At 46.4% G+C, this 24750-nt stretch overlaps 1 protein-coding gene across 6 annotated transcripts in view; it reads left to right on the top strand.

Annotated features, from left to right (window-relative positions):
• KIF16B (kinesin family member 16B) overlaps window positions 1-24750 on the top strand; it is a 307508-nt gene that overhangs the window by 202006 nt on the left and 80752 nt on the right. For 2 of the 6 annotated variants that reach the window (XM_070800714.1, XM_070800716.1), the window contains exons 18-24: window positions 2689-2721; window positions 3090-3143; window positions 4798-6090; window positions 8843-8995; window positions 11038-11134; window positions 11840-11890; window positions 13182-23668. In XM_070800714.1, coding sequence (XP_070656815.1) covers window positions 2689-2721; window positions 3090-3143; window positions 4798-6090; window positions 8843-8995; window positions 11038-11134; window positions 11840-11890; window positions 13182-15239 — 3739 coding nt within the window. In that variant the 3' untranslated portion in view covers window positions 15240-23668. Of the gene's footprint in view, window positions 1-2688; window positions 2722-3089; window positions 3144-4797; window positions 6091-8842; window positions 8996-11037; window positions 11135-11839; window positions 11891-13181; window positions 23669-24750 lie in introns of those variants that run through there. The other 4 variants (XM_070800715.1, XM_070800717.1, XM_070800718.1 and 1 more) reach the window with 4 other exon arrangements.

Below are 24750 nucleotides of genomic sequence, written 5' to 3'. Positions count from 1 at the left end.
CAACAACCCTGTTCCAAAATACTTTTCTGCCACCGTCTTTAGGGTCAAGTTCAGAGTGCTCAATATAACTTCTAAGGCCCCACACCCTGTAGCTTCTGTAGTCCCATTGAACTTTGGATCTTGCCACCCTCTACATGCTCCCCGCACCCCTCCCCCAACCCAGGAAGCCAAGACATGGCTTTATGAAGCTTTTCCTGAGTTTCTTCATTGTCTCAAGGAAGACTGTCATAGCCTAGGTGGAAGCTCCCTGGAGAGTCTTGGCTTGATTCTCCTCCTGCCAAATTCTGAGATCTGCACCTGCTACGTGTGACCCTGTCCTTCCTCACTCTGGCTCACGACTCACTGGGAGAACTTCCTGTTTTTACCCCATTGTCACTTACAGACTGGAAGCACCGCGAGGGCAGGGGCCACAGCTTCCTTCTGAGACACTGTATCCCCTGTGCCTTGCGCAGCACCTGGCACTGGGCTCAGTAAAACACATAGGTGCTGAGTGTCAGCCTGAAGAAGAAGATACCAAAACTCACATGTTAGGACCCTTGGAGACCCGCAGTTACCAGCAGTTGTAGAGTACCAAATTGGTTCAGGGCCTCCCTCTGCTAATTGCATGCTCCAGGCCTCAGTTTCCTGGCTCATAAAGTGAGGGTGAGACCTGCAGAGGTTAGAGGGCAAAGTGAGGGCACTGCATGCTCAGTGCCTGCCAGCACCTTCGAGTTGTGAACTGTCCTGCGAGAGGGGTTTGTTGTTGGATGGTGGTGTTTTTTCCTGCACCGCAGGGCACGTGCAATCTTAGTTCAGCAACCAGGGATCAAACCCATGCCCCCTGCACTGTAAGGACAGGCTCTTAACCTCTGAAACTCCAGGGAAGTTCCTAAGTCCTGTGATAGGTTTTCATTCGAACCTTTCAGAGCAGCATTTGGCTTATGACGTTCTTTTGTGACACTGTCAGGGGAGAGCCATGTTGTCTGCTGATGGTCACATTGAGCCAGTGTTCACAGAAAATAAAAATTGAGAATAAAGACAATTCAAGGAAAATCCTCAGGTTTTGAAAGTGTTTTAGCCAGTGATTTTTTTTTTTTTTTTACTCTACCTCTAAGAAGGCTAAACTGTACTGAAGTCTCATACTAGGAATCATTCCCAAGGATCTGTTCACCATTATATAAAGAGAATGATCATATATGAACTTTAATGAAGCCCTGCATCTACTTAGTGTAATGGCATGTAGATAAGGCTTGGAAATTGGCAGATACTCTTCATATAGATTTATGATTGACTTTTCATGGATGACAGTAGCTATAACCTACAGATCATTTTCATTTGACAGAAAAATAAATATAACCCTAAATGATAAGTTTCAATAAAAGATTTAATATTTTTATTAATTTTTTATTAATGCTTCCATTTTATGCATCATAAACTGGAAGCATTGCTCATAAAGTGAATGAATTATCATGTTTTGGAAGCAGACTGTTGTGGATTCAAGTCCTGGTTCCTCCGTGTCTTACCCTCATGATCTTGGACAAGTTCTTTCCTATCTCTGAGCTCTGGGCTCCTGATATGTTAATGGGTTTATGCTGTGTGCTGTCTTCAGGATTTGCTGGAAGGCAGAGTAAGCAAGGAGAAGGCAATGGCACCGCACTCCAGTACTCTTGCCTGGAAAATCCCATGGGCAGAGGAGCCTGGTAGGCTGCAGTCCATGGGATCGCTAGAGTTGGACATGACTAAGCGACTTCACTTTCACTTTTCACTTTCATGCATTGGGGAAGGAAATGGCAACCCACTCCAGTTTTCTTGCCTGGAGAATCCCAGGGACGGGGAGCCTGGTGGGCTGCTGTCTGTGGGGTCGCACAGAGTCGGACACAACTGAAGCGATGCAGCAGCAGCAGCAGAGTAAGCAAATGTGTAAACCGCTCAGCACAGCACTCAGTTCTGCTCCAAACCCCCCACCCCCCCAACCGCTGCCCCGAGACATCTTACTCTCAGTTGTAACCCAAATTCATTTGGTGACAGATGTGTTTGAAATTTCATTAGCTCATCGTAAAGGTAACGGTTGCCAACCTGGATTTGCATGTTATCCAAGGAAAATAGTTGACAATGAATTTTTCCATAGTGTGGTTTTTTGGCTGTATCTGCCATCCCCCACAACAAGAAAAGTTTAACAGTTGCGGTTCATACTGTTTAAAAGGTATAGTGCAACCTTGAAGTAATTCAAGCTAGTATTTGAGAAGAAATCAACTTCTGTTATCCATATTTTAATGAGTTTTAAATTGCCCAGTGACCTAGCCCCCTTTATTTTGCTACCACTGTGGTCAGTCTGTTCATCATCTCTGTAGCCCCCAGGAGCTGCTGTATCATATAATTACTGATTGTAGGTTTCTCAAGATCCTCCTGTATACAGTAGAACCATCTATAAAGTAGTAAAAGTATAAATTTTACTTTTGTGGGCAGTTATTATTGGCACTCAGTTATTATTAGCACTGTAATTATTCTGGGAAGTATGCAAAACCTAACAGCCAACTCTGGAGTATTTGCTTGAAGAAGTAGTTGGGAAATGTGATGTGTATGAAAAGACATTTCAATTTGTGCATGACAGTTGGCTGTTAAGTATCTTACTGCTTTTCTTGTGGTGTTTCCCCAGTTAATTCTCTTCTTAATTGATGTCTGTGCTTTCTCTCTCTACCTCCCTGGCAGTTTTTTCCCTATAAAAGGACCCATTTGTCTAAGGTAGAGATTCTTCATTTTTTTGTACTAATCTGTGACTAAACTGCATGGAGTCAGCATGCTTCTCATTTAGAAGTCGTCTTTAACTCTGCTTCTTCCATACAGTGGAAGTGTTTCCACTATATGGACTTTAATATAGTGTCTTTTGTTTCCTTTTCTTCAAGTAAAGTATGTTCCTTCTTGGCCTGAATTCAAGCACCTCAAAGTATGTCTAATTGCTAATCCTAGTTATAGAGCAGAGAATACGTTTTAAACTTGCTAATCCACAATGATTAAACATTGTGCTTGACAAACTGATGCTCTTTGGAGAGAAATAAAGAGTGAAAAAGCACTTTCAGAAAAGTAACTTGTTTTTCATTTGATTTTATTAGACTTGAATTTGAGCGGCAGCAGCGTGAAGAGCTTGAGAAATTAGAAAGTAAAAGGTAAGTCACGTGATATGGAGTCTTATTAACACCACACAAGGGTGGGTGCCTGTATTGGTGTCCTAGACTGACTTCACCTGTGTCTGTGTCCTTCCCCTCTGGCTCAGTGTCCATCCATTTACACATCTGATGACTATAACTCATTTTTCTTTAGCTGGTTAATTTTACTTCATGTTTGAATTTTTAATTGTTTTTAATTACTATTTTTTCTTTTTTTGGCCGTGCCACTCGGTACATGGGATCTTACTTCCCAGACCAGGGAATGAACCTATGTCCCCTGCATTGGATGTGCAGAATCTGACCACCAGGACAGTCTCAGTGTTTGAATTTTTAAAAATAGTTCATCTTCAAATACTTGTGAGAGGGAATAGAGTCAGTAGGCAAATTTACTACACTCATTAAATGTAATACACCAAATAATAGATGTATTCAAATTTAACTAAAAAGTATATCTTCCTTAATAATATCCTCTGAGTTTTAAAAAAGCCAAAAGAATGGCAATTCCCCTTCTTATGCCTTCTCACTTTTTAAACATCTTTCTTTAACGGTGATTGGCCATTTGTATAACCTTCTCTTCTCCACCTCTGCATGTTCTCAGCTCCCTTTTCTTTTGGGGTGTGTCTGTGTGTGCATGCACATGTGTGCAGGTGTGTGTGTGGTTATTTAATTGATTTGGAGAGGGTTTTTTAATATGTTCTGAATATAATTCTTTGAAAAAGCTGTATTTTTTTTCCTGTTCTATATAACAAGCCAAGACATGAACCAACAACAGATACTAGCATAGAAAGTAAGGCCACAGAAAAATCTGTACCCTGGATATTTATTTCCTAGAACGTGGAGTCTGGAGGTTACAGATGAATTGGTTTAGCTCCCAGCATCATGTAAGATAGGGCTTGGGTGGGTCAGGAGAGAGACCTTGCACCCACACTCTTGCTCTAGAGGCCATCCCTCCCAACCTTGAAACACTGAGTTAGCACCCAGTGGGCACCCTTTGCTCTCTCAGACACATGACACATAGCCCCTGGAATCATGCATTTAAGTATTCTAATGGAGATTGCCATTATTTTCAATGTTATACATTAATAAACTAATATTTTGGGTCACTTGATGATTGCCATTTGTCCTAAACTAGTGATTAAATGCTCAACAGCATGTAGTTATTTGACCTGGAACAATGAAATGTTGATTATCTTGACTTTGATATTTGACCCTGATGAGTTGAGGACAGCATAAGCATTTTTATTTAATATCATTTTGTCACCGAATTTCCACTGAGTTTTAGCCACTGGGCTGAACAGAATTATTCACATTTAAATTTAAATTGGGCACGGCTCTTTCTCTTTGAGCCCAGGGGTCTTTTAAAATTATATCATGCATAACACATTATGCTTATAGGCACTACAAAGAAATGATATCAGAGGCTACTCGAGAAGATTAGGCAAATGATATGTTGGACAGTTACAGAGTAAAAAAATAAAACAGCAGGCCACTGGATATTAAAAGGAAAATGTTGTTCTCTCTTTTTATTTTTAATTTTAGTGAAGGGTGTGCAGTGTTTTAAGGCCATTTCCAGGACGTATCAGTTCAGGGAGAAGTCAGAGCAGCATGTGAAGCTAGTGATCAAATAACGATCGGTCACCGCTTTGCGTTTCAGAAAACTCATAGAAGAGATGGAGGAGAAGCAGAAGTCCGACAAGGCGGCGCTGGAGCGGATGCAGCAGGAGGTGGAGACGCAGCGCCAGGAGACGGAGATGGCACAGCGGCAGATCCGCAAGCAGGAGGAGAGCCTCAAACGGCGCAGCTCGCACCTAGAGAGCACCCTCAAGGACCTGCTGGCCGAGAAGGAGCGCTTCGAGGAGGCAAGGCAGCGGGAGCAGCAGGAGACGGAGCTTCAGAAGAAAAAGCAGGAGGAGGAACGCTTCCTGCGTGTCCAGGAGGAGCTCCAGCGCCTGCAGGAACTCAACAGCCACGAGAAGGCCGAGAAGGTTCAGATATTTCAGGAGCTGGAGCGACTCAAGAGGGAAAAGGAGGAGCAGTACGCCAAGCTGGAGCAGGAGAAGCAGCGGCTGGAGGAGCAGGAGCGGGAGCAGGTCCTGCGAGTGGCACAGCTGGAGGCGCAGCTCCGCGCGAAGCAGCAGCTGCTGCAGCCGCCACAGCGCGGAGAGGCGCAGCGCGCAGCCGAGGAGCGCCGGCACCTGGAGGGCATCCGCACCGCCCTCCTGCAAGCCAGGGAGGCCGGGGCCGAGGCGGGTGGCGACAGCCCGGAGCTCGAGCAGGCGCAGCTGCGGTTCTTAGAGTTCAAGCGAAGGCAGCTGGCCACGCTGGCCAACATGGAGAAGGACCTGTTGCAGCAGAAGGACCTCCTGAAACGGGAGGTGGAGGAGGACCGGGAATTCCTCCGCGAGCGCTTACCATCTGGCAGCCAGGAAGAATTGAGGGGGTCGGAAAAGGAGGAGGAGGGCGGCGCGGACGTCCTCTGGGCGGCCGGAGCCGTGGAGGGGATGCAGCCGGCGGAGGGCAGGCTGCAGTGTAAGAAGCGTCAGCTCCAGGACCTCCTGCAGCAGCATTTGCCCAGGCTGTCGGAGGAGAAGCAGAGAGTCCGTGAGATCCTTGATCGAGGTCCTCTCGACCTGGACAACACTCTCTACCTAGTGGAGAAAGAGATGGAAGAAAAGGAAGAGCAGCTCGCGCAGTACCAGGCCAGCGCCAGCCAGCTGCAGAAGCTGCAGGCCACCTTCGAGTTCACGGCCAACGTGGCCCGGCAAGAGGAGAAGGTGAGGCGGAAGGAGAAGGAGATCCTGGAGTCCCGAGAGCAGCAGCAGCGCGAGGCGCTGGAGCGTGCGGTGGCCCGGCTGGAGAGGAGGCACTCCGCGCTGCAGAGGCGCTGCGCGCGGGCCGCTGGCGGCGAGCAGGCCGGGCAGGAAGCCCTGGAGAAGGACCGGGAGAGGTGAGCGCAGCCCAGGGGGCGCCTGCCATGCCTTCCAGGCCCCCGGGCGTTAGGTTGATGGGTTGGTTTCTCCCCTTGAGTGCTGTATCTCTGACTGATACATCAGTTGATGGCTAAGCCTCATTTTCTTTTTCCTTAGAATCCTAGTTTTAGAATCACCATCCTAAAGTTGAAAAAAAAACACAAAAACCAAGTCCTGGTCTGTTACCTCAGTGACCTCTGATCGTGTGTATAATATTTTAATAAACATGGAATACTGAAAAGGCTTCCCGTCCGATTTCCCCGCCCTCCCCCGTTCTTTTTTCTTGATCTCTACACCCCCGCTCCCTCCTGCCCACACCTCAACATCTCCGTGAGGAGGAGCAGCACTTACTCTGGTGAAGGATCGCTCCTGAGTTCACAGGTTGTGTAGACACCGATTTCCACACCTGGCAGCGAATTGAAAAGAAACCGCCCCCCACCCCCACCACCGTCCGCTCCCCGGGGGTTCTTAGTGTTTGATGGGAGATTTCAGGATTCTCAATTTAAAAATAAAGCTCTCCAGATGTTCTGAACACAGGTCTCTCCAGGCTCATTTGGCGATGATTTACTGATACTTCTTTGGAGGTTGTGAACTAGGAGCCAGCGCTATTTTCATGGTAAAGGAGTGTTTCTCTTCCACCACCTCTTAACTATTGCCATGCTTCCTAGAGGTAGAGCCTCAAAACAAATGCGCACACTGGAGGGTGCTTTTTCTGCTAACCCTGTAGGTGTGATGCCAAGACTCTCAGCGAGACTGGCAGCCAACTGGTTTGCCCATGTCTCCAGATGTGGTGTTCTGCAAGGGGGCTTCGTCCCCTGCCCTGCTTGCCATGGATAGGCTCTTCCATCTTGGAGCCGCAGTGTTTGTCCTTACCCTTAGGAGGAAGACATGGCCCTTTTTCTTTAGTTATTCCAGACCCTTTGGTCTATTGGGATCTTAACTGAAGCCCCGGTACAGGGGGCTGGAAGGCTCCCTACCTCCCTGAAGTCCTCCCCCTGCCTCCCACCCCTTCCTAGGGGCTGCAGTGGAAGCCACCTGCTGGCTTCTTGGAGCCCAGCTTGACACGGGCAGAGGCTTGAAATCCATCCTGGTGACAAGGCAAGACCTACCATGAGTTGTTGCTGGAGCCACCATCAGGGTCAGGACAGCCTCCTTTCAAACCATCTGCTTAAAGCATTCTCTTTACCAAGCTCCCCGGTGATTCCCTCAGGCACAACAGTGACAGATGAAACAATCAAAACCCACAAAAGCTGTGACTTCAGAGAAATAGGTCTGAGGTTTAAGAAAATGAGTGTAAGTATGTTATGTAAATGAAATTGCTGGACAAAGCTCCAGCCCCAGGAAAGGCAAAGCAGAGGAGGCGTGCTCTCAGTTTGTGCCCTGCGCTTCCCAGCGAGAATGCAGTGAGGCTTGGAGCCTGCCGTCCCTGGCTTCTGCCAGCCAGCCTCGCTCCCTGGCCATTTACTATTAATACCAGATTCTAGCGGATACACTTTAGTGATTTCCCAATGTCAGCATTTCTCTGGAGGCTTTTAGCTTCATGTGTTTTGATGGAGCAGATTTTGCAAATCCCTGATTGAGGTGGGCAGATTCTCAGCACTTTGCTGTGACAGTCCTGTAGCTTTCTGGGGGGTCTTGGTTTTGTGTCTTAATTATTTCTCTAGGCTCTCCCAACTGAGCCAGGGCCTGCCGTGCACCCTGACCTGACCACTTGTGAATTTCCAAAGTGCAAAATACCAGATTCACATGGAGCCAGATTGCACCAACACTGTACTGCGTTTGTCTTTCTCTGCCAGCTTGCTTTATGAGCTAGGTTTAATCCGTTTTCTTCTTTCCCCCTCTATGGTTATATAACGACGGGACAAGCGTCAGGCACTTGGAAAGTGGCAGGGTTGCATCTCGACACCAGCTGAGATCCAAGTCTCGTAACAGTGAGTGGGCTAGTGTTCCTTAGGACATGATGACTGGCAAGCTTGGCTCTTTAGCCTGATGGGCCTGAATTCAGTCACGCCTGGGCCAGTGGAGCCCAGCCTCATACATTGTTGACCTTACGTTAGCTGTATCGTTGGCCTTTGGAAATAAATGTTTGGTTCCAGAGCTTATGGTTTATATTAAGTTCTGTAGATACTCAGCGTGTTTTCCTAGGTCTCTCTCACCTATTTCCCTTTTCCACACCCTCTGCCTTAGCCAGCACAGATTCCTGGTTTTCGTGGCTTAGTCCCTTTGTTTCTGCACCTGGAATACCGTTCACTGTCATCTCCAAATGCCAAATTCCCACTGGCCTGTGTGGACTCAATTTAGAACTGCCTTGACCTTGAAGGTTCTCTTAGATTGGCGGTTTTAAAAGATTCTTTAAAACAAAAATCTCTTTTGTCAAATAGACATCCTTGTTGGGTTATGATGTGTAGTCCACAACCAACAATTTTGTTGAAGCCAGGGTTGGGTCTCAGAATTCTGCACTTGTACCTCTGAGGATTTACTGGACACAGTGGGAATACCTTTGCCCTTGATGTCGAACTCTCTCTAACTCCTGGATGTCTGTGGCGTTTGTCCTGAAACTCTCTGTGGCTTGTTACCACCTTATACATTGTCTTACAGGTCTGCAATAACCTTTTCTACCAGAAGGTAAAGCTCCTTGGGCAGTTTTTGTCTGGATCTCCTGTGGTTTCTAGGGAAGAAGCTCAGGAGACACTGTTAATGTGTGAATTCACATAACTTCCATCTTTGTAGGTTAGAACATGAAATCCAGCAGTTGAAGCTGAAGATCTGTGAGGTCGATGGTGTTCAAAAAGGGCATCGTGGGACCTTAGAGGGAAAGCCTGCTGCTTCCAGCTTCCCATCCAGTGCAGAAAAATCTCACCCAGTCCCTCTGATGGATGAGAGGTACTGGACAGCACACTGATGCCAGGCCTATTTCTGACGTGATTTGATGACTCAGGGAACCCTGTATTGGCCAGTTTGCATATGAAGGGCTCTATACAAGATTATGAACAGCACTTGTCCCCAAGACATATTTGTCTTGATCAGCTGCTGCCTGGCCCCTGGTAGGGTGAGATGTCCTTTATAGGGCTCAAGACAAGATACTCGGCCAGTCAAATCAAGAATGCTGGTGCAAGTAGTTTGTGTAAGAAGGTAGAATTGTTAAAAGGTTCAGGGAGGAACATTCCTGGTGGGCCAATGGTTAAGAATCTGCCTTGCAACGCAGGGGACGTTTGTTCACTCCATGGTTGGGGAACTAAGATCTCACGTGCCATGGAGCAACTGAGCCCGCATGCCACAGCTGGGAAATCTGTGTGCCACAGTGAAAATCCCGAATGATGCCAGGAAGATCCCACAGGCCACAAGGAAGACCCAGTGCAACCAAATAAATAAATGTTTAAAGAAAAAAGGTTTCGGAGAACCAGAAAGGAGTGATGCCAGGCCAGGTCGAGAGGAGCAAAGTAGAGTTAATTGGATTGTACCAAGAAGGACCTTGTGCTGACAGATAGTTTACAGACGTCATTGGTTACAAATAGATACCGCAGAGACCGTACCATATATTCAGAATGACCATGAATAGCACGCATGCGTATCTGATGTTACTATAGAAAAATGATTTTCGACTTGGGTGGCATCATGAATTGATCTGTGGCTTGGAGCCTTCAGCTAATCGACCTATTCATTTCAAGCTGGGCTGTCCAGAGCCCTGGGTACTAGCAGAGAGCTATTCACATATCAAAATATACTCAGATGGCACAAACCTCTGAGGGCCTTTAAACCTAGGTTGTCTTCCTCTGTGGCACTTAAAATTTAAGTGAAGGTTCAGAGAGAGAATTTGTTTATAGGAGGCCTTGGCTCATAGTCAGTTGCATATGATTTTCTTTACTGAAATACTGAAATGTAAATACTGTATTCTATTACCCTTGCACCATTCTTTTGGGCTATCTTACCTATAATATTACTCTCTTTACCCAGCATATCAGAAAGTCGTTTAGCCATGGTCAGTAGTACAGAAATGTTTTTAGAATTATGTGTAGACTTAGATGAAACCAGATTTTTAATTTTTAGTGTGCTAAGATGTAAACACGCAAAACAGTTCATGTAAAACAATCTGTGTAATTCAGTGTTTGTAGACCCAGGGCTGGGAGCCTAGAACTGAGAAAGCCTTGCCTTTGGGTGGCCTGAGTCACTGGAAAGATTTTGATGGACCCAAAATCCTCTGTTCTCCCTGGTTCTTCTGGGTGGATGGCTGCACTTTATATAATTTCCCCTATGTATTGTATGGCGTGCCAGATATTTGGTTGACAGCTGCCTCAAAAGTCAGCTGTTTCTGGCGTCCACTGTCTTGGCCCTTCGCCGGGCGTTTTGGAAGGTAGAGACCTGTAAAACGCAGTGTCTCACGGCCAGGTGCAGCGAACAGACAGAGAAGGAATGAGGTGAGACAGCGTGCCATCCAGTGGGGAGATCTGTGGAGGCTGCACCCGCCTCTTTGTCTTTCCTTTTAATCCTCTGAAATGACTTTGTGTTTTGTGACAAATAATTATCACCAGTATCTGTGTGAGGAAGCCAAGGCTTGGTGAGTGAAGTGCTGGGTCTCAGAGGGGTCTCAGTCCTGAGACCATGGAGGGTCTCTGACTCTCTCCCTTGGCCCGCAGCAGGAGTTCTGCCTGGGACATCAGCGGGAATTTGGATGGGATAACTGAGTCTCCCTTCTGTTCCCAGGATTCGGTAATGTGTCCAGGCCTCTCTTGTTGGAAGAAAATCCTAGATAGTGAACACGTGATGTCACATTTCTTAGAAAGGAGGCAAAGGTTGGAGGCCCTGAGTTAACTGTGTTTAGCATTTAGGACAAGAAGGCTTCTGGTTGCCAAGGGTGTGGTAAGCAGGATCTCAGATGCGCTGTGTGGTTAGACGGGATCATGGACTCCCATCTCCTTGGCTTTCAGGATCAGTGCGTACATTGAAGAGGAGGTCCAGAGGCGTCTTCAGGGTCTGCACTGCGTGGTCGGTGATGGCTGCCGTGAACCTGCGGACACCGTGAAGGTGAGGGAAGGAGCTGGCCATCCGGGCAGGCGTTTTCAAGATGACTTTCCATTAAGGAGCTGGGGGTGGTGATCTTTTATTTACAGTTTTTCAGTGAGAAAATTGAGATATAAAGTGTTCTCAAATAATATTACTTGGGTGGGGCTTGTCTACAGATAGTCTTATTTCAGGAGTAACTTTATTTGAACACTTTGAACTTACAGGGGGAATTCATAAGTGAATATGAAGTTTCCTAAAATGTTTCATTTACCTCAGTTTACAAAAATTCTACACATAACACCTTTCTGATCTCTCCAAAAATATAATCAATTTCGTAAATATTTAAACCACTTGCTAAATTATCCCAAGTAAGCATACAGTTTTGCCTTTGAGAAGATACATACTTGTGACTTGTTGATTTTTATCAAAATGAAGTCATTTCCTTCCTATCCTACAAATTAAGGAGTATCCTAAGGAAATCTTACCTTTAATGTTATGCTGTGATTTTTAAGGTTAGGAATAAATGGTTCAGTTCCATTTATAGGCAGACGGATCCATACAGTCACGTTTACCTTGGAAATATAAACTCTCAAGAAAGGTCATTGTTGAATGACAAGTATGTTTCTTTAGAATTTTGTTCTCATAAATATTCTAATCAAATCAGTTTTTTTCCCTCTATGTGAACATGCTGTAATTTAATATAGAGGCCTTTTATTTTCATTTCAGGATAATGAGAAACTTCACAATGGCACCATTCAACGGAAGCTAAAATACGAGGTAGGTAATGACTTTTCAGATTGATAGGGTCGCCTTAAATTACGGCATGCTTGTGTGATTAAATTTTCTTAATGTTTAGTTGCATAATTAGAATTTCGAAGTCCCAGTGAGATTAATGGCTAATAGGCAAGGCAAGCTATTATATGACTTAAAAATTAAACAGAATCCTGCCGGTTGCAAACTGCTCTGACTTTATTTGAATGTGTGTAGCTGTGGTAGAAACCCTCTGCCCAGTTTTTCATTTGTAACAGTATCCTTTTTCTTGGTCTGCATTTAAGAGGCTGAATTATATAATCAGAATCAGAGAGGGGGTTTGGAAGTGAACCTGAGTACTTCCCAGTGTGTTAGGAACCCTTCCTGTTTATGGACTGTGCTGGCAGTGGCACAGAGGAAACACTCTTGGTTGGGTAACTTGTTTCTCCATTGGCTTGTCAGACCAGGGTCTTTTCTTGTATTTTCCTCCACTGAGGGACTTGTCCTTCCCATACACCCCTAAATTCAAAAATCAAAAAAAAAAGCAAAACTAGGAGGTGGTAGAAATCTTACGTCACCGAACAGAATGAGCGACAGAGGGGTGGATGTCCTACAGGAGACGGCCCATCTCACCCTCCATCCGACCCATCCGGGAATAACACTGTCTTCCTCTGAACGTGCGACTCCTCAGGAGATGACCTCTTGAAGAAGAGGACGTTGCCTTTCACTTCTTTGCGTCCACATGTCTAGCCTGTAGCAGGTTGGCCGTGAGCCTTTTGTGGTCCTGGCTTGCAGACACCATAATGGTGCTCTAACCAGGGCAGATGTACACGAAGGATTCCCAAGAAACAAACGGAGAGGCCAGAGAAACACATGTGAGGTTGGAATACTTGTCAGTTTCTAATTCACATTAAGTATGCTCCCGGCTACTCTTACATTTTGGACATTTACTCGAGGACTTACTTTCACAGCTAAATTTGCCCCCTGGAAAATTGAATCAAAGGCCTTAGGATTCTGTCTTTTTTTTTTTAAGAGTAGAATATTAGACCAAGAAATGGATACTGTGGCTCAATCCCATCTAACATATTTCTGTCAAAATACTTGGCAATTTATAAGATATGAAATACGGAAATTGATGCTCTGTGTGTGAATCAGCTCCTCTATTCTGAAATCATGAGTCAATCAACACGAATGGCTTTGGTTATCGATTGAACCTCTGCATTAATCCACACGATAAAACCAATGACCACAGGAATCTTCATTCACGCAAAAAGAATCACAAAAGATGCCACAGCCCCCTTTCACCTGTTTTTGACAGAAGAGCTGTCCTGCCCCATTGCTGCCCAGAGACATCACTGATGCCCCTGGCCAAGAGGAGAGCGGGGAGGTGGACCAGAACCACCACTGGAGCCTGCCTGTGACCCGGATCATCCCCGGCCCCTCTGCCCGCTGCTCAGCGCCAGATTGGGGAGCAAACCAGCGGGGGCCTCAGCCCTCGGAGGACGAGCCGTCACACAGCAGCAGTTGTAATAGAGGCAACTCTCAGCCAGAACGCCTCAATCCCACTGAAACCCCTCCTCTTAGCAAAAGCAGCACCAGCGGTGCGGGACATACTCATGGTGAGTCAGAAAGCCTCAGCGAGCCGACGAGTCCTCAAGGTGGACCCAGCCCGGGGCTCACGTCCAGCTGGACTTGGCTGCAGCACATATCCCAGGAAGTGTCTGTGGACAGCAGGGGCGAGCAGACCTGGCGGAGCCAGCTCCTCTGCTTCATTCTCTCTGAAAGGGTCCCCCGGGCCAGTGTTCCCCCAGCGGCACTGGCCTCCAAGCTCTGCTGGGAGGAGGCAGCAGCTGGAGCGGTGAGCTCTTCAGAGTCCCTGATGACTGTCGAGCCAGAGGGAAGCCGTGGGTTGGGGTTCATTTACCAGTGGGTCTCAGACCTTTACAAAGACACCAGGAGCCACCTGCTGCGGACAGGCACAGAGGCTGTCGGCCAAGCCCAGCTCGTGGGCAGCCTGTGCGACCCCAGCCGGCTCGCTTCGCAGGCAGCGACCTTCCTCACGAGGCTGCCGATTCTGAAGCTGTCACCCCTGCACAGGCTGCTAGAGACAGGTGGGGCAGCAGCAGAAGCTCTCTCCCTCCCCAAGGAAAGTCAGGTTGGCAGCAGAGACGAGGCAGGGGCCGTGGGGCGGGCGGGGAGCCTGGTGCCCTACCGAGCCCTGGGCTGGCCCACTGGCCCCATGGCCACTGAGTTCCCAGGCTCCTCACTGAGCTCTGTCTCCTGCCTGGAACTGGAAGGTGCCAGAAGGGGCTCCGTGTTTAAGCAGACCCTTGTGCAATTCCCAGACCAAATGCTGAAACTTCAAGAATGCCCCTTAACAGACTTCCTTGAGCTGGTGGCTGGATCCCTACCAGAACTTTGGGGCAACGCGGATGTACCCCAAGGCATGTACTGGCTGGCCGTGGCCAATTGCGCGGAGCCGGCGCCGCGGCCTGCGTGCTTGCTCCTGTTCAGCTCCTCCCTGTACGCCCTGGTTCTGGACCCCCCAGGCTCTGTGGGCGTCTTTCACACCCTGCTCCTCTCTGGGCTCCAGGAGATTCAGGTTGGCTTCGGTGGGCAGAGCGTTCGGCTCCTGGGCTCTGCAGAGAGTCTGCTGCTCACCGTTTTTACTTACAACAAGAACCTCTGCCAGCAGATATGCCAGGACCTCCTGTATGTGCTCGCGTCTGCATCCGAGGCCGCCGCCTGCGCCGAGCATCCCTTGTTCCGGGAAGATCTGGTCCAGGTCTCCCTTGACTGGAAGGCAGAAATCCCTGACTTAGTTTTGGCAAACGGAGTCCGGTTATCATCCAGATTCCAGAACACCCTGGTGGACCTGATTTACTTCCTTCACGGGAACCTGGATGCCGGCGCCCCGTCTCTGGCGGAGGCTCAGCTCTTGCTCTACACGACGGTCAGAGTCGAGGGTGACTCTGGCCAAGGCCCCTGCCAGTCGCTCGTCCTTCTGAACACCCACGTGGCCCTGGTGAGGGAAGACCGCGTGTTCTATCCTCGCAGCCCCGCCCTGAGCTCTCCACCCCCAGGAACACGGTTTGACGTGGTCAGATGCCGAGCCTTAAGGGAATTCAGGTGCCTAGTCATTCCAGAGACAAAGACATCATCCACCCTCGAACTCGTCTTCCTCCAAAACCTCAGACACCAGTCAGATTCAGGAAGCGGTGCCTCCCGGCGCCCTCAGGAAGCCCAGAAGGTTCAGCCATGCACCAGCACCTTGGATCTGCAGGGCGGCGGGGATGTGGTCCCTGAGGTCTGGAAACTGACCTTCAACTCTCGGGACGAGGCTCTGTGGCTGACCTCACACTTGACGAGGCTCTAGGGAGGAGGCTTGTAACAGTGCACTGCATGCTTTCCTAGACTGTTCATAGAATAAACACGATGACAACCGTCCAGGGCTATGAATAGCTCAGTGTGGCTAACTGATTTGAAACTGGAAAAGTGCAGACCTCTCTAAATTGGAAATGTAAAAATTTAAATATCCCCTCTGAAATAAAAACAAACATAGCTGAGCACTGATAAAAGACCTTTCTCACCACCGTGCCTCACTTTCCTGAACCTCAGCCTTGTAAATCAGGTCCGCCTCATTGTTTGTGAGGTGCTGGAAGCACGTAGGGGTGTGTTGACTTGTCGTGTACCTTGGCGTCTGTTGGTTTCTGCTGGACGCCGGCAGGCAGATGTGAGCTGCCTGAGCAGGTGTCTGGTCGGGCAGCTCCCTTCCCAGCATCCTCAACTGGCCGAGGTTAGGACAGCTCTGTCTCAGAGCAAGCTAGTGAAGGCTTCCACCAGCCTTCCCCAGGGGCCCTGAGGGTTTGAAATACCTGCCCCCTCCCATAACACGTGGGATGGAGGCAGTGCCATGCCCTGCCAGGTCTCCTTCAGGGCATCGCCTTTGTCGTCCTCCGCTCAGACTTCCGGCCCTTTCTTTTCCATCCTGTGGTTCAGTGCCTCGCTCGTCAGCTCAGTTTTGACAGTTCTCCCCCCTGGGCCACGTGGCCCCACGTTCCAGTCCTTTCTCTGAGCTTCGGCGTTTCTCTCCTAGAAAGGCTCTTCAGCTCTGGGTAAGTGTCTAGGCTGCTGCTGCTGTCTCATCAGATGGAGGCCGCCCTGAAGGCATCGGCGCTTGCCTGCCACCCCCCTGCTTCCTCCCGGCCTACACATCTTTCTGAACCTCCCACCACAGGGCCCTGCGTTTCCTGCTTCTGGGGGGAGCTCACGCCATGTCAGCCTGGGTCGGCTCCTCTCCCCTCTGGGTACCATCCAGCTGCCCTTTTCCTGCATAAGCGGCTTAGAGCCAGCTCTTCAGGGCCTCTCCTCTGGTGGACCCCTTCCTGTGCACCTATGTCTGATCAACGTTCCTGTGAGGCGGCTTGCACATTTTGTGTTTATGTTTTCCAGCATCTGACCCCGGGTTGCTATGCCTCTCTTCTCCTGTTTCTCGAGTTTGAGGGTTCTCCTAGCTTCCAGAGTCACGGGAGGAAGAGTTCGAGTGTTCTCCTAGCTTACAGAGTCTCAGGAGGAAGGAGGCCCCCTCCCCATCACCCTTTCTCCTCTCTTTCACTTCAGCTGGGGTCACAGCAGCTGCTCTGCAGCACATCTGCAGCTCGCGACTTGGCCTTTGTTTTGGACTGGCCTGCAAGGGCCACTTTGTATTCCGGTTGGTCTTTGCAACACATCCAGTAGAAGTGATGTAGCCCCCACACTTCATTTCTTCTCCTCGTTGTTGAGTGGGTCAGTGCCAAGCTGATCTGTCCAGAGACGGACCCTCTGCCTCTGGCCAGGAAGCACAGCTCCTGCCTGTTCCCCGTCAGAGCTGACCACCAGCTGCTGAACTCGGCCTGCGTTTCCAGCATTGGTTTTCCTCTCCCCAGATTCTGGGGGAGGGAGCGGGGAGAGGCAGGGCTCAGGAGACGGTGTCAGGGTCCACACTGCTGGCTACAGCCTGGCTGGGGGTGGCCAAGCGAGGTCTTTTATCTTTTTGGAGGAAGTAGAATTCCTGTGTTTTTTCCTTTTCCTGTGGAGCTTGTTTTTAACCCTTCCATAACCCCTCCCCCCCGACACACACAGGCACACACTCTCTCACATGCACACGCATTCACACCCTTTTGCCTTATACGTGAAGACTTTTGAGTCTGTGATAAAGACATCATTAGAATTAGTTTGTTGACACGACTGACTGAACAACAACAACTAATTAAGTGCTAAAAAAATGTTTGTTGTCTGCTTGGATGGTGGATCTTCTATCACAGAAAAAATTCCAAAATGAACCAGAGTAGTCTTCTGATATCTTATCAATAATATTTCCCCATTTTTGAAATAAATATTTTCTTATATGTTCTTTATAAGAACAGAGTGAATGATCATGAGGAGCAGGGAGAGCGGAGTGTAAGATGCCAGAGGAGGATAGCGTGGTTGGGAAGGAAATAGTACATAGGCGGTCCATTTAGCAGACTGATACGCATTAGATAGACTAGCTCGTCCTCATAGGTGAAGAAGCAGGATTCCACCGTGTTATAAGTTATGCTCTTTAATGTTGTCCACAGACGGAGCGTGCAGCAACGTGAGTGCTGCATTCAGATCACATTATCGGTTATGACAGAAGTCTGCTGCATGAGCCACGTAGCCTGAAATGAGGAAGCAGCCTCCGGGCAATTCAGATTCCACCTGTCACTTCCTTTCACCTAAGCATACATTTCACCTTGAGATCAAATGTGGTCCTGATGTGAGGATCTGATTTACCGTCATGAAGTGACTCTTAAGGGTGTCAGGAGGCCGGGAGAAGCCAGTGGAGAGACGTGTGTGTGCCCCCTTATCCTCCATGGCTTCGATCCTAGGGCCTCTCTCTGGCTCTCAGGTTCCTTTTCCGGGGTTCTGAGCCTGGGATGCTGCTGCAGGGGAGCAGGTGTGACAGCTTTGCGTCCAGCCTGAGGTACCATCTTCTCAGTGGTAATGAGTTTCTGTATCAGGGAAAAAAAAAAAAAAAAGGTTCACGCATACTTCATTATGTGGCTCTTTCCATTGTCGTAATGTAGGCATAAACACTTAACACTGCAGAGCTTGTTACTGTGTTCCAGACAATACCTCTTTGAGTCCTTTTGAAATAGCAGTTTCATCTGAATTTGATTACAATCCATTTTGCTCACAGCTGCCTGTTGTGCAGACTTGTGGATGGCAGGGTGAATTTATTTAGTCTTTGTTGAAAAACACTTCAAAACAGTTTGTCTACCCATTCTCATTACTTTAAAAAAAATGTGCATGCATCCTTTGGAGAGAATGCTTATGCCTTCCAGCAGTAGTAATTACAGTAATTTTTATTTACATTCTTTTTCCTAGATGGATTAAAGTTCTGAATGATAACTAGATAGTCAAGTGGTCTTGTTGGGCAGACTAGTTTCTAATGGGGTCGTTTTGCTGATTGAGTTACACAGCCTCCACTACTCACTTTTTAGTTAATACTGCTTCTTTCCTTAACATACCTTTTGTCATGGATGTTATATCAGTCAGCTGTTGCCAAGTATCAGGCAACCCTCAAAATTTTAGTGACTTCCAAAAAAGAAAGCTTTTATTTCTCACTAATAGTTTGTAGTTGAACTGAGGCATCTCTCCTGTAGGCCAGGGTCATCTGTAACTCAGCTAGGGTTGGTCTGTACCACCTGTCTCATTTTGGGGTCAGTGTGGAAGGGGCAGTGGCCATGAACTTGATGATAGAAGCAGGAAAAGACAACCACGCGTCGTGTCTGCCAGCATCCCGTTGGCCAACACAGGTCACACACGCACGTCCAAAGCCAAGGTCAAGGAACAGCACACTCCATTCACCAAGAAGCCATGGCAAGAATATCTTCCTCCTCTTGCTCCTCTGGCTACAAGAGAGAGAATTGGGACCACACGGATGCATTCAATCGCGTTTTCCAAGGTTCTCTTGAAGATAAATTCAGGTAAAACTTGTAAGACCTCTCCCTGATGGAAGTGCTGAGTCTCAGTCATCAGTTGAACTCATTTCCCAGTTCAGTCTTTGCTTAACCCCTCCATGGGCTGATCACTGCCTGCCTCTGAAGCAGTTTATTCACTGGGATCTGCTCTCACTGTTAGGGGCTTCCCTGGTGGCTCAGATGGTAAATACTCCACCTGTAATGCAGGAGACCAGTTTCAGTCCCTGGGTTGGGAAGATCCTCCGAGGAAAGGGATGGCTACCCACTCCAGTATTCTTGCCTGGAGACTCCCATGAAAGAGGAGCTTGGCGGGTTACAATCCATGGGTTCACAAAGAGTCAGACGCGACTGAGTGACTTTCACTTTTTCTCACTGTTAGACTGCTCTTCCCATAATTGTCCTTATTGTGACCATCTGCAGTCCATCCATCGGTGGCCGCTCTATGGCAGAATGGAGCAGGTCTGTTCCACAATTGTATTATACCAACAGCCTTCCAAGGACACAGTGCCCTCTCTCACCTCCTCTGGTTTTTTTTTTTTACTACCGCCAATGTTCTTTAGTCCCCCTACTGGTTCCTACATAACACAGATTCCGAACTACCAACATCCAGTCACTTATTAAGGATGCATCTTGTAATTTTTTTTTAAAAACTCATCTTTATAAGAAATGAAACTGAATAATCCAGTTGGTAAGAAGGAAAGAGATTCTGTTGCAAATCAGTGCTGATGATTTTCTTCTGTCATCTCATTAAAATCACTTGTTGCTGAAGATGCAGTGGATCATCGTGGTAACAGTCCCGACCACCCTTTATATGTGGTTTATAGCCTACTGAGTTCTTTCCTACATGCTATTCCTTTGGAGCCACACTGTGATCCTGCTGGGATGGTAAAACTGTCGATTCCCATTTCATGTCTGAAAGGATCACTTGATTGAGAACTGGAACTCAAACCCAGACCTGACTCTAGGACGGATATTGTTGCCAAAGTCATCTTCTGGTCATGGTTATTCTTGACAGTGCCTGTATACATTTTTTTCTTGGTTTGTCTTTTCATAGGCATGAATGATTAATTGGAAGAACTGCTGATTTTTTTCCTGACTTGTAACTTTTTTCTTGGAATTCTAGACATTAAAGATTATTTCTCTTTTTATAAGTTTTGTTTTACAGAAATTGGCTTACAAGTTTTGCCACAGTTCCATTGTTTCTTGGTATGCTTTACATCTCCTTTTTGCTCTCTGCATTTTGGCTCTTACAGAAGAAAACCTGGGATATAACCATTGTGGCATATAGTACAGATAACCATGTGTCCTCCACGTTGCTCCTTCAGTTGGCAGGTTAAACAGTATACTCTACAGAAACATAGAGACATGGTGATAGAGCCCTGCCAGTCCCCCACTTTAGCTTCTCCTGGAACTGAGAATTCAGCACAGTTTGAGAAGTCAGCGACTGACTGACGAGTGGCACTTTTCATGGGTCATTAAAGACACTGCAGAACCAGGAGGAAGATCACCTGTTTTTCCCTCCTTGGTTTTCTGCTCCTAGACTCGTGTTTGGTGATGAGAGCCACATGACAGCTGCTGCCGCGTCCTCAGTGAGTCACTCTAAACCTGTTATTTAGTCTTTTTTAAACCATCCATCTAATGATGGGTTGTCCATTGTTAACGATGGGCCATTTGACTTATTTTTGGACTAGAGAAAGATGGGAACATTTTTAATTGTTTCAAGTTGAATCATTCGTAAGATATTCAGTATTTCCAAACCTTGAGACAATGTCAGTTATCTCAGATGTGGATGAAATAATCTACTTGTAGTAAGAATCAGAGATTCGGATTTACCATAAGGTCACTAGCCTCAAGATATTCCACATGAATCTATGTCTAGTACAGTTTGTTATTTTCTGGCTACTTTATCCTTGATGATATATAGGTATATAGCAAAAGGACAGAAATACTCCTTTATTTGAAAACTCATATTTCTGTGTCCTGCTGTGAGTATTCTGAAGTCACTTTAAAAGAAGGCACAGTTTGGGTTGTTTCTACATGTCGGCCAGTTGTCAGGCCCCAACCTTGACAGGGGTCGTACCGGGAGCAAGTGTGCCCCATGCCTTAGCAAATCTGGGTCAGCGGTAGGTACGGAGCCTGCTGAGTGGCATGGGGCCAGCCCCAGGTCCCTTCTTGGCACAGGGAGGCTTCACCTTCTGGACAGGCATGCAAGCATGTCTTGGCTTTCTGCCACATTCCGTAAGGTACACCTGCTCCCACAGGCCGCCTTTGTGTTCTGTTTCTTGTGACGTGGCTCGTACTTGAGAAGGTCCTTGCTGCCTATGCCCCAGCCCCCAGTTTTCAAACTGGGGGGTCACAGTAGGTACCTGATGCAGAGATCTCTAATTAAAACTATCGCTATGGCACATGTGGTTGAAAAAGGAAGGGTTGGAAATACGTGCTATGCTGGGAACAGAGAAAGGGGAACCGCTAGTTTTGCTAAATCTGATAAAAGCCCAGGTTTGCCTGTATTTTAGAAGCAAAGCATGGCTATTTGGCTAAGAGATCACCCAGCCGTCCTGAGGCCTGACCTTGTCATAGTTACAGCGTATACTGAACTCAACCATCTGGTTCGTAATTAGAGTGTTTAGGTGAGAATGCTGATGCCTCCCTGTGGGATCGGTCCACTCCATGCCCTCTGCAGTGCCGACAGCTATTCTGGTGGATGCTAATGCCGCTTCCTATTAATTTCCTTAATTTGCTCCTTTTGAAGGAGACACAGCCTGAGTAAGGAAGAGAAGCTTCTAACCTGAATATTCAAAACATATCCTGTGATCTGTCTGCTTCCTTTGGCTGAGGACTGGACTATAGTATTTCCCTGACACTGGAAAAATAGTGTATTTGTTGACACTGGACATTGTTTTGGCAAAAGCTATCAGAAGAAAATACTTCTCTGTATCTTATTTTAAAAAGTATTTCTTGTGTATAGACATGTAATCTGTTACTGATAATGCACTTTTCCTTGACCTTTTACTTCTAAGTAGAGCCACCCTGTGGTGCATTTAAACTTGCTCGACACATCCCACGTGTTTACCCAGATCTCCTGTGCGACGAGCTTCCACGCTACAGCCTTTCATGCTCCGTCACCTCCTAGCATGCTGTGCCACTGGCTTCCCCTTCCCAGTCTAAGACTCTTCTTTGCCCCATGTAGAGAAACTGTGACTGATTCCAAAATCAGTAATTCCATAGATATTTGAAAGCTCTCACAGAAAACAGGATATGATATGATGCAGCACACATTTACAGTAAAACTCATGATATTCAAAATATAACTACTTTCAAATAAAAAAATAAATTTGGCAGACATTTGTGTTAACTTTCCTTCCTGCCCAACAGAAGCGTAGTTTAGGAGAATGTCAGGAACCTTGCACAGTATATCCTGAGAATTCAACATTTTACATCTTGTTGACTTCAAAACATAGCATCTTAAAATCCCATTGCAGCAGTGATTCAATGGAAACACATACTTGTGGTTTTTCTCTATACTTCTGCTCAAATGTCTTTGGATTCCTGATTATTCTTCAGTTATTCATTTCTGCGGGTGTTTATTTCTCTCCACCTGTTAATATTTAATTACTGTGAAATCAGTGAGATTGAAGTAAACTGTGGCCCCAGATGTTAGTGGGAATGCTGACAATATTTGTAGTCTTTGCCATACAAAATAATGAAGAGAAGTATCCTCTTCTCAGTGAAGGGATCAGTTGTTCTTCACTGTCTGGTCCCAAACGGGGCAGTGGCTCTTGTGTACCGTCATGGAGAACCATTTCCTGGGGTACACGTGCGCATGCTGGGGTGGGAAGGGCTGTCCTAGATGGAGGTGAGTTGCCCGATAAGATCCATTTTCTCCCAGGTCGCTGGTCTGTACAGTATTCATATACCTGTTAAATATGAAGCCAGTGGTTTTTTTCTTTAAAGGATTTATGAGCCTATGCTTCAAGCCACTTTTTTTTTTTCATCAGGAATTTCCACTATGGTGTTTGACACCAAGGATAGCTAAAGGGAGGTATACCATTGCAATAAAATGAATGGTTTTTATCTTGGGTAACCAGCTGTGCAGTGAAAAACTAAGACGATCTAGAAGGCTCTGGTAACTTCATATCATGCCAGGATGTTTGCAGTGTCAGCTGGATGAAAGGAGCCATCTGAGGCAAATCCCACACCTCCGTGTCTCCCAGAGACCTGCCTTTCACACCCGTAGCAAAGCTGGGCCTTTCATGCACTGCTTGGCTGAGGCGCCCAGGGCCCAGGACCCCTTTCTGCCAGAGGGAGAGGGAGCTTATTGCCCCTGTTGTCTTTTTGGTCAAGTAAGTAAATTTAATAATCATGGGGTCTCCCATCTATTCTGTGTGTGCTGAAGTGTTTATTAGCTCAGTTTATCTCAGGTGGACAGATTTACTTTAAAATGTCTTGAAAGCTACAGAGTGAGGCCAGTCAGAGAAAGACCAATACGGTATGATATCACTTATATGTGGAATCTAAAAAATAATACAAGTGAATCTGTATATAGAAGAGAAACAGACTCACAGACACAGAAAACAAACGTCATTACCTAAAGGGAAAAGATAGGAGGATAAATTGGGAATTTGGGATTATCAGATTCCCACCATTGTATATAAAATAGACAGTAAGAACTTACTCCATACTTGGAGAACTAAATTCAATAACTTGTAATAACCTATAATAAGAATCTGAAAAATATTTGTAACTGGATCACTTTGTATACCTGAAACTAAGACAGTATTGTAAATCAACTCTAATTAAAGAAATAAAATACAAGAGTGGATGTGTGTGTGTGTAACTGAATCACTTTGCTGGGTACCTGAAACTTACACAGCTTTGTAAATCAACTGTACTCCAATAAAAAGTTAAAAATATGTAGATTAGTACATAAAGGTCATGCTAGCAGTGCAGTGGTGATATACGTGGGCTTTCTCAGTTTGCCTGAGTTTGAGTCCTGGCTCTTAGCACTTCCCATTTTTCTAAACTCTTGCACGTTACCCATGCTTTCCGCATCGGGCCTCTTATCTGATAAATTGGGTGAATAATGGTTCTTGCCTCATGGGGAGTGTCATGAGGATTAAATGAAATGACACAGTTGAACTATTCAACACAGTTCTAGGTAATAGTAAATATTCAATAGATGCTAACTGTAATTATGATTTTAATGATTTTATTACTGCTGTTTCAAAAACGTGTCTTTTAGTGTTTTGTAAAGCCCTCCATTGGTGGTAACAATAAGGATTGTTCAACGATCTCCTCCCATTCACACTTAAGAGAATTCCTTTTAATTTTTTTTTTCTTTTTGCCTCTTCCTCAAACCCCTCCTTGACACCATCCAGACCATAGACATTTGTCGGGAGCTCAGTTGATTATTAATCAGATGGAGCCTAAAAAAAAAAAAAAAAAAAACAAACACTTGGGATTGTTTTAATTGTGGTTTTAAAGAGCTTTCCGTACTATATTGTCTTATAAAAATGCCTAGAAGTTAAAACTAAAGCGAATGTGAATAAAATCTCCAGCTTTGGAGCTTTATGTACAGCAAGCAGTCTTGTAGTCTGTGAAGAAAAAAGATGTTCTTCAGTGATTAAGACTTTCTGAAAAGATTCTGGCTTATATATTTTTTTTTTAAGTCAGGATGTGTGATCTGTTCTTTTTTTCCTGCTCATTCTTGTAAATTGAAAGGAACATCAAAGCCAGACAACATTTGGGAGTGCTTCTGTGCTACCTTTGTGGACTGGTATCTCTTAAGCAGTGGTCTTTTGTCATGAGAGAGACTTAGCGTTTCTCTTTCAAAGGAAACCATCATTTATCTAAATAAACTCTGCTGGTTGGATGTTCTTTTCTTTGCTTGAAACTGTCTCCCCC

The sequence above is a fragment of the Bos indicus genome, chromosome 13 (assembly GCF_029378745.1).
Source record: "Bos indicus isolate NIAB-ARS_2022 breed Sahiwal x Tharparkar chromosome 13, NIAB-ARS_B.indTharparkar_mat_pri_1.0, whole genome shotgun sequence".
NCBI lineage: Eukaryota > Metazoa > Chordata > Mammalia > Artiodactyla > Bovidae > Bos > Bos indicus.
This window is presented reverse-complemented; position numbering and strand designations above follow the sequence as displayed.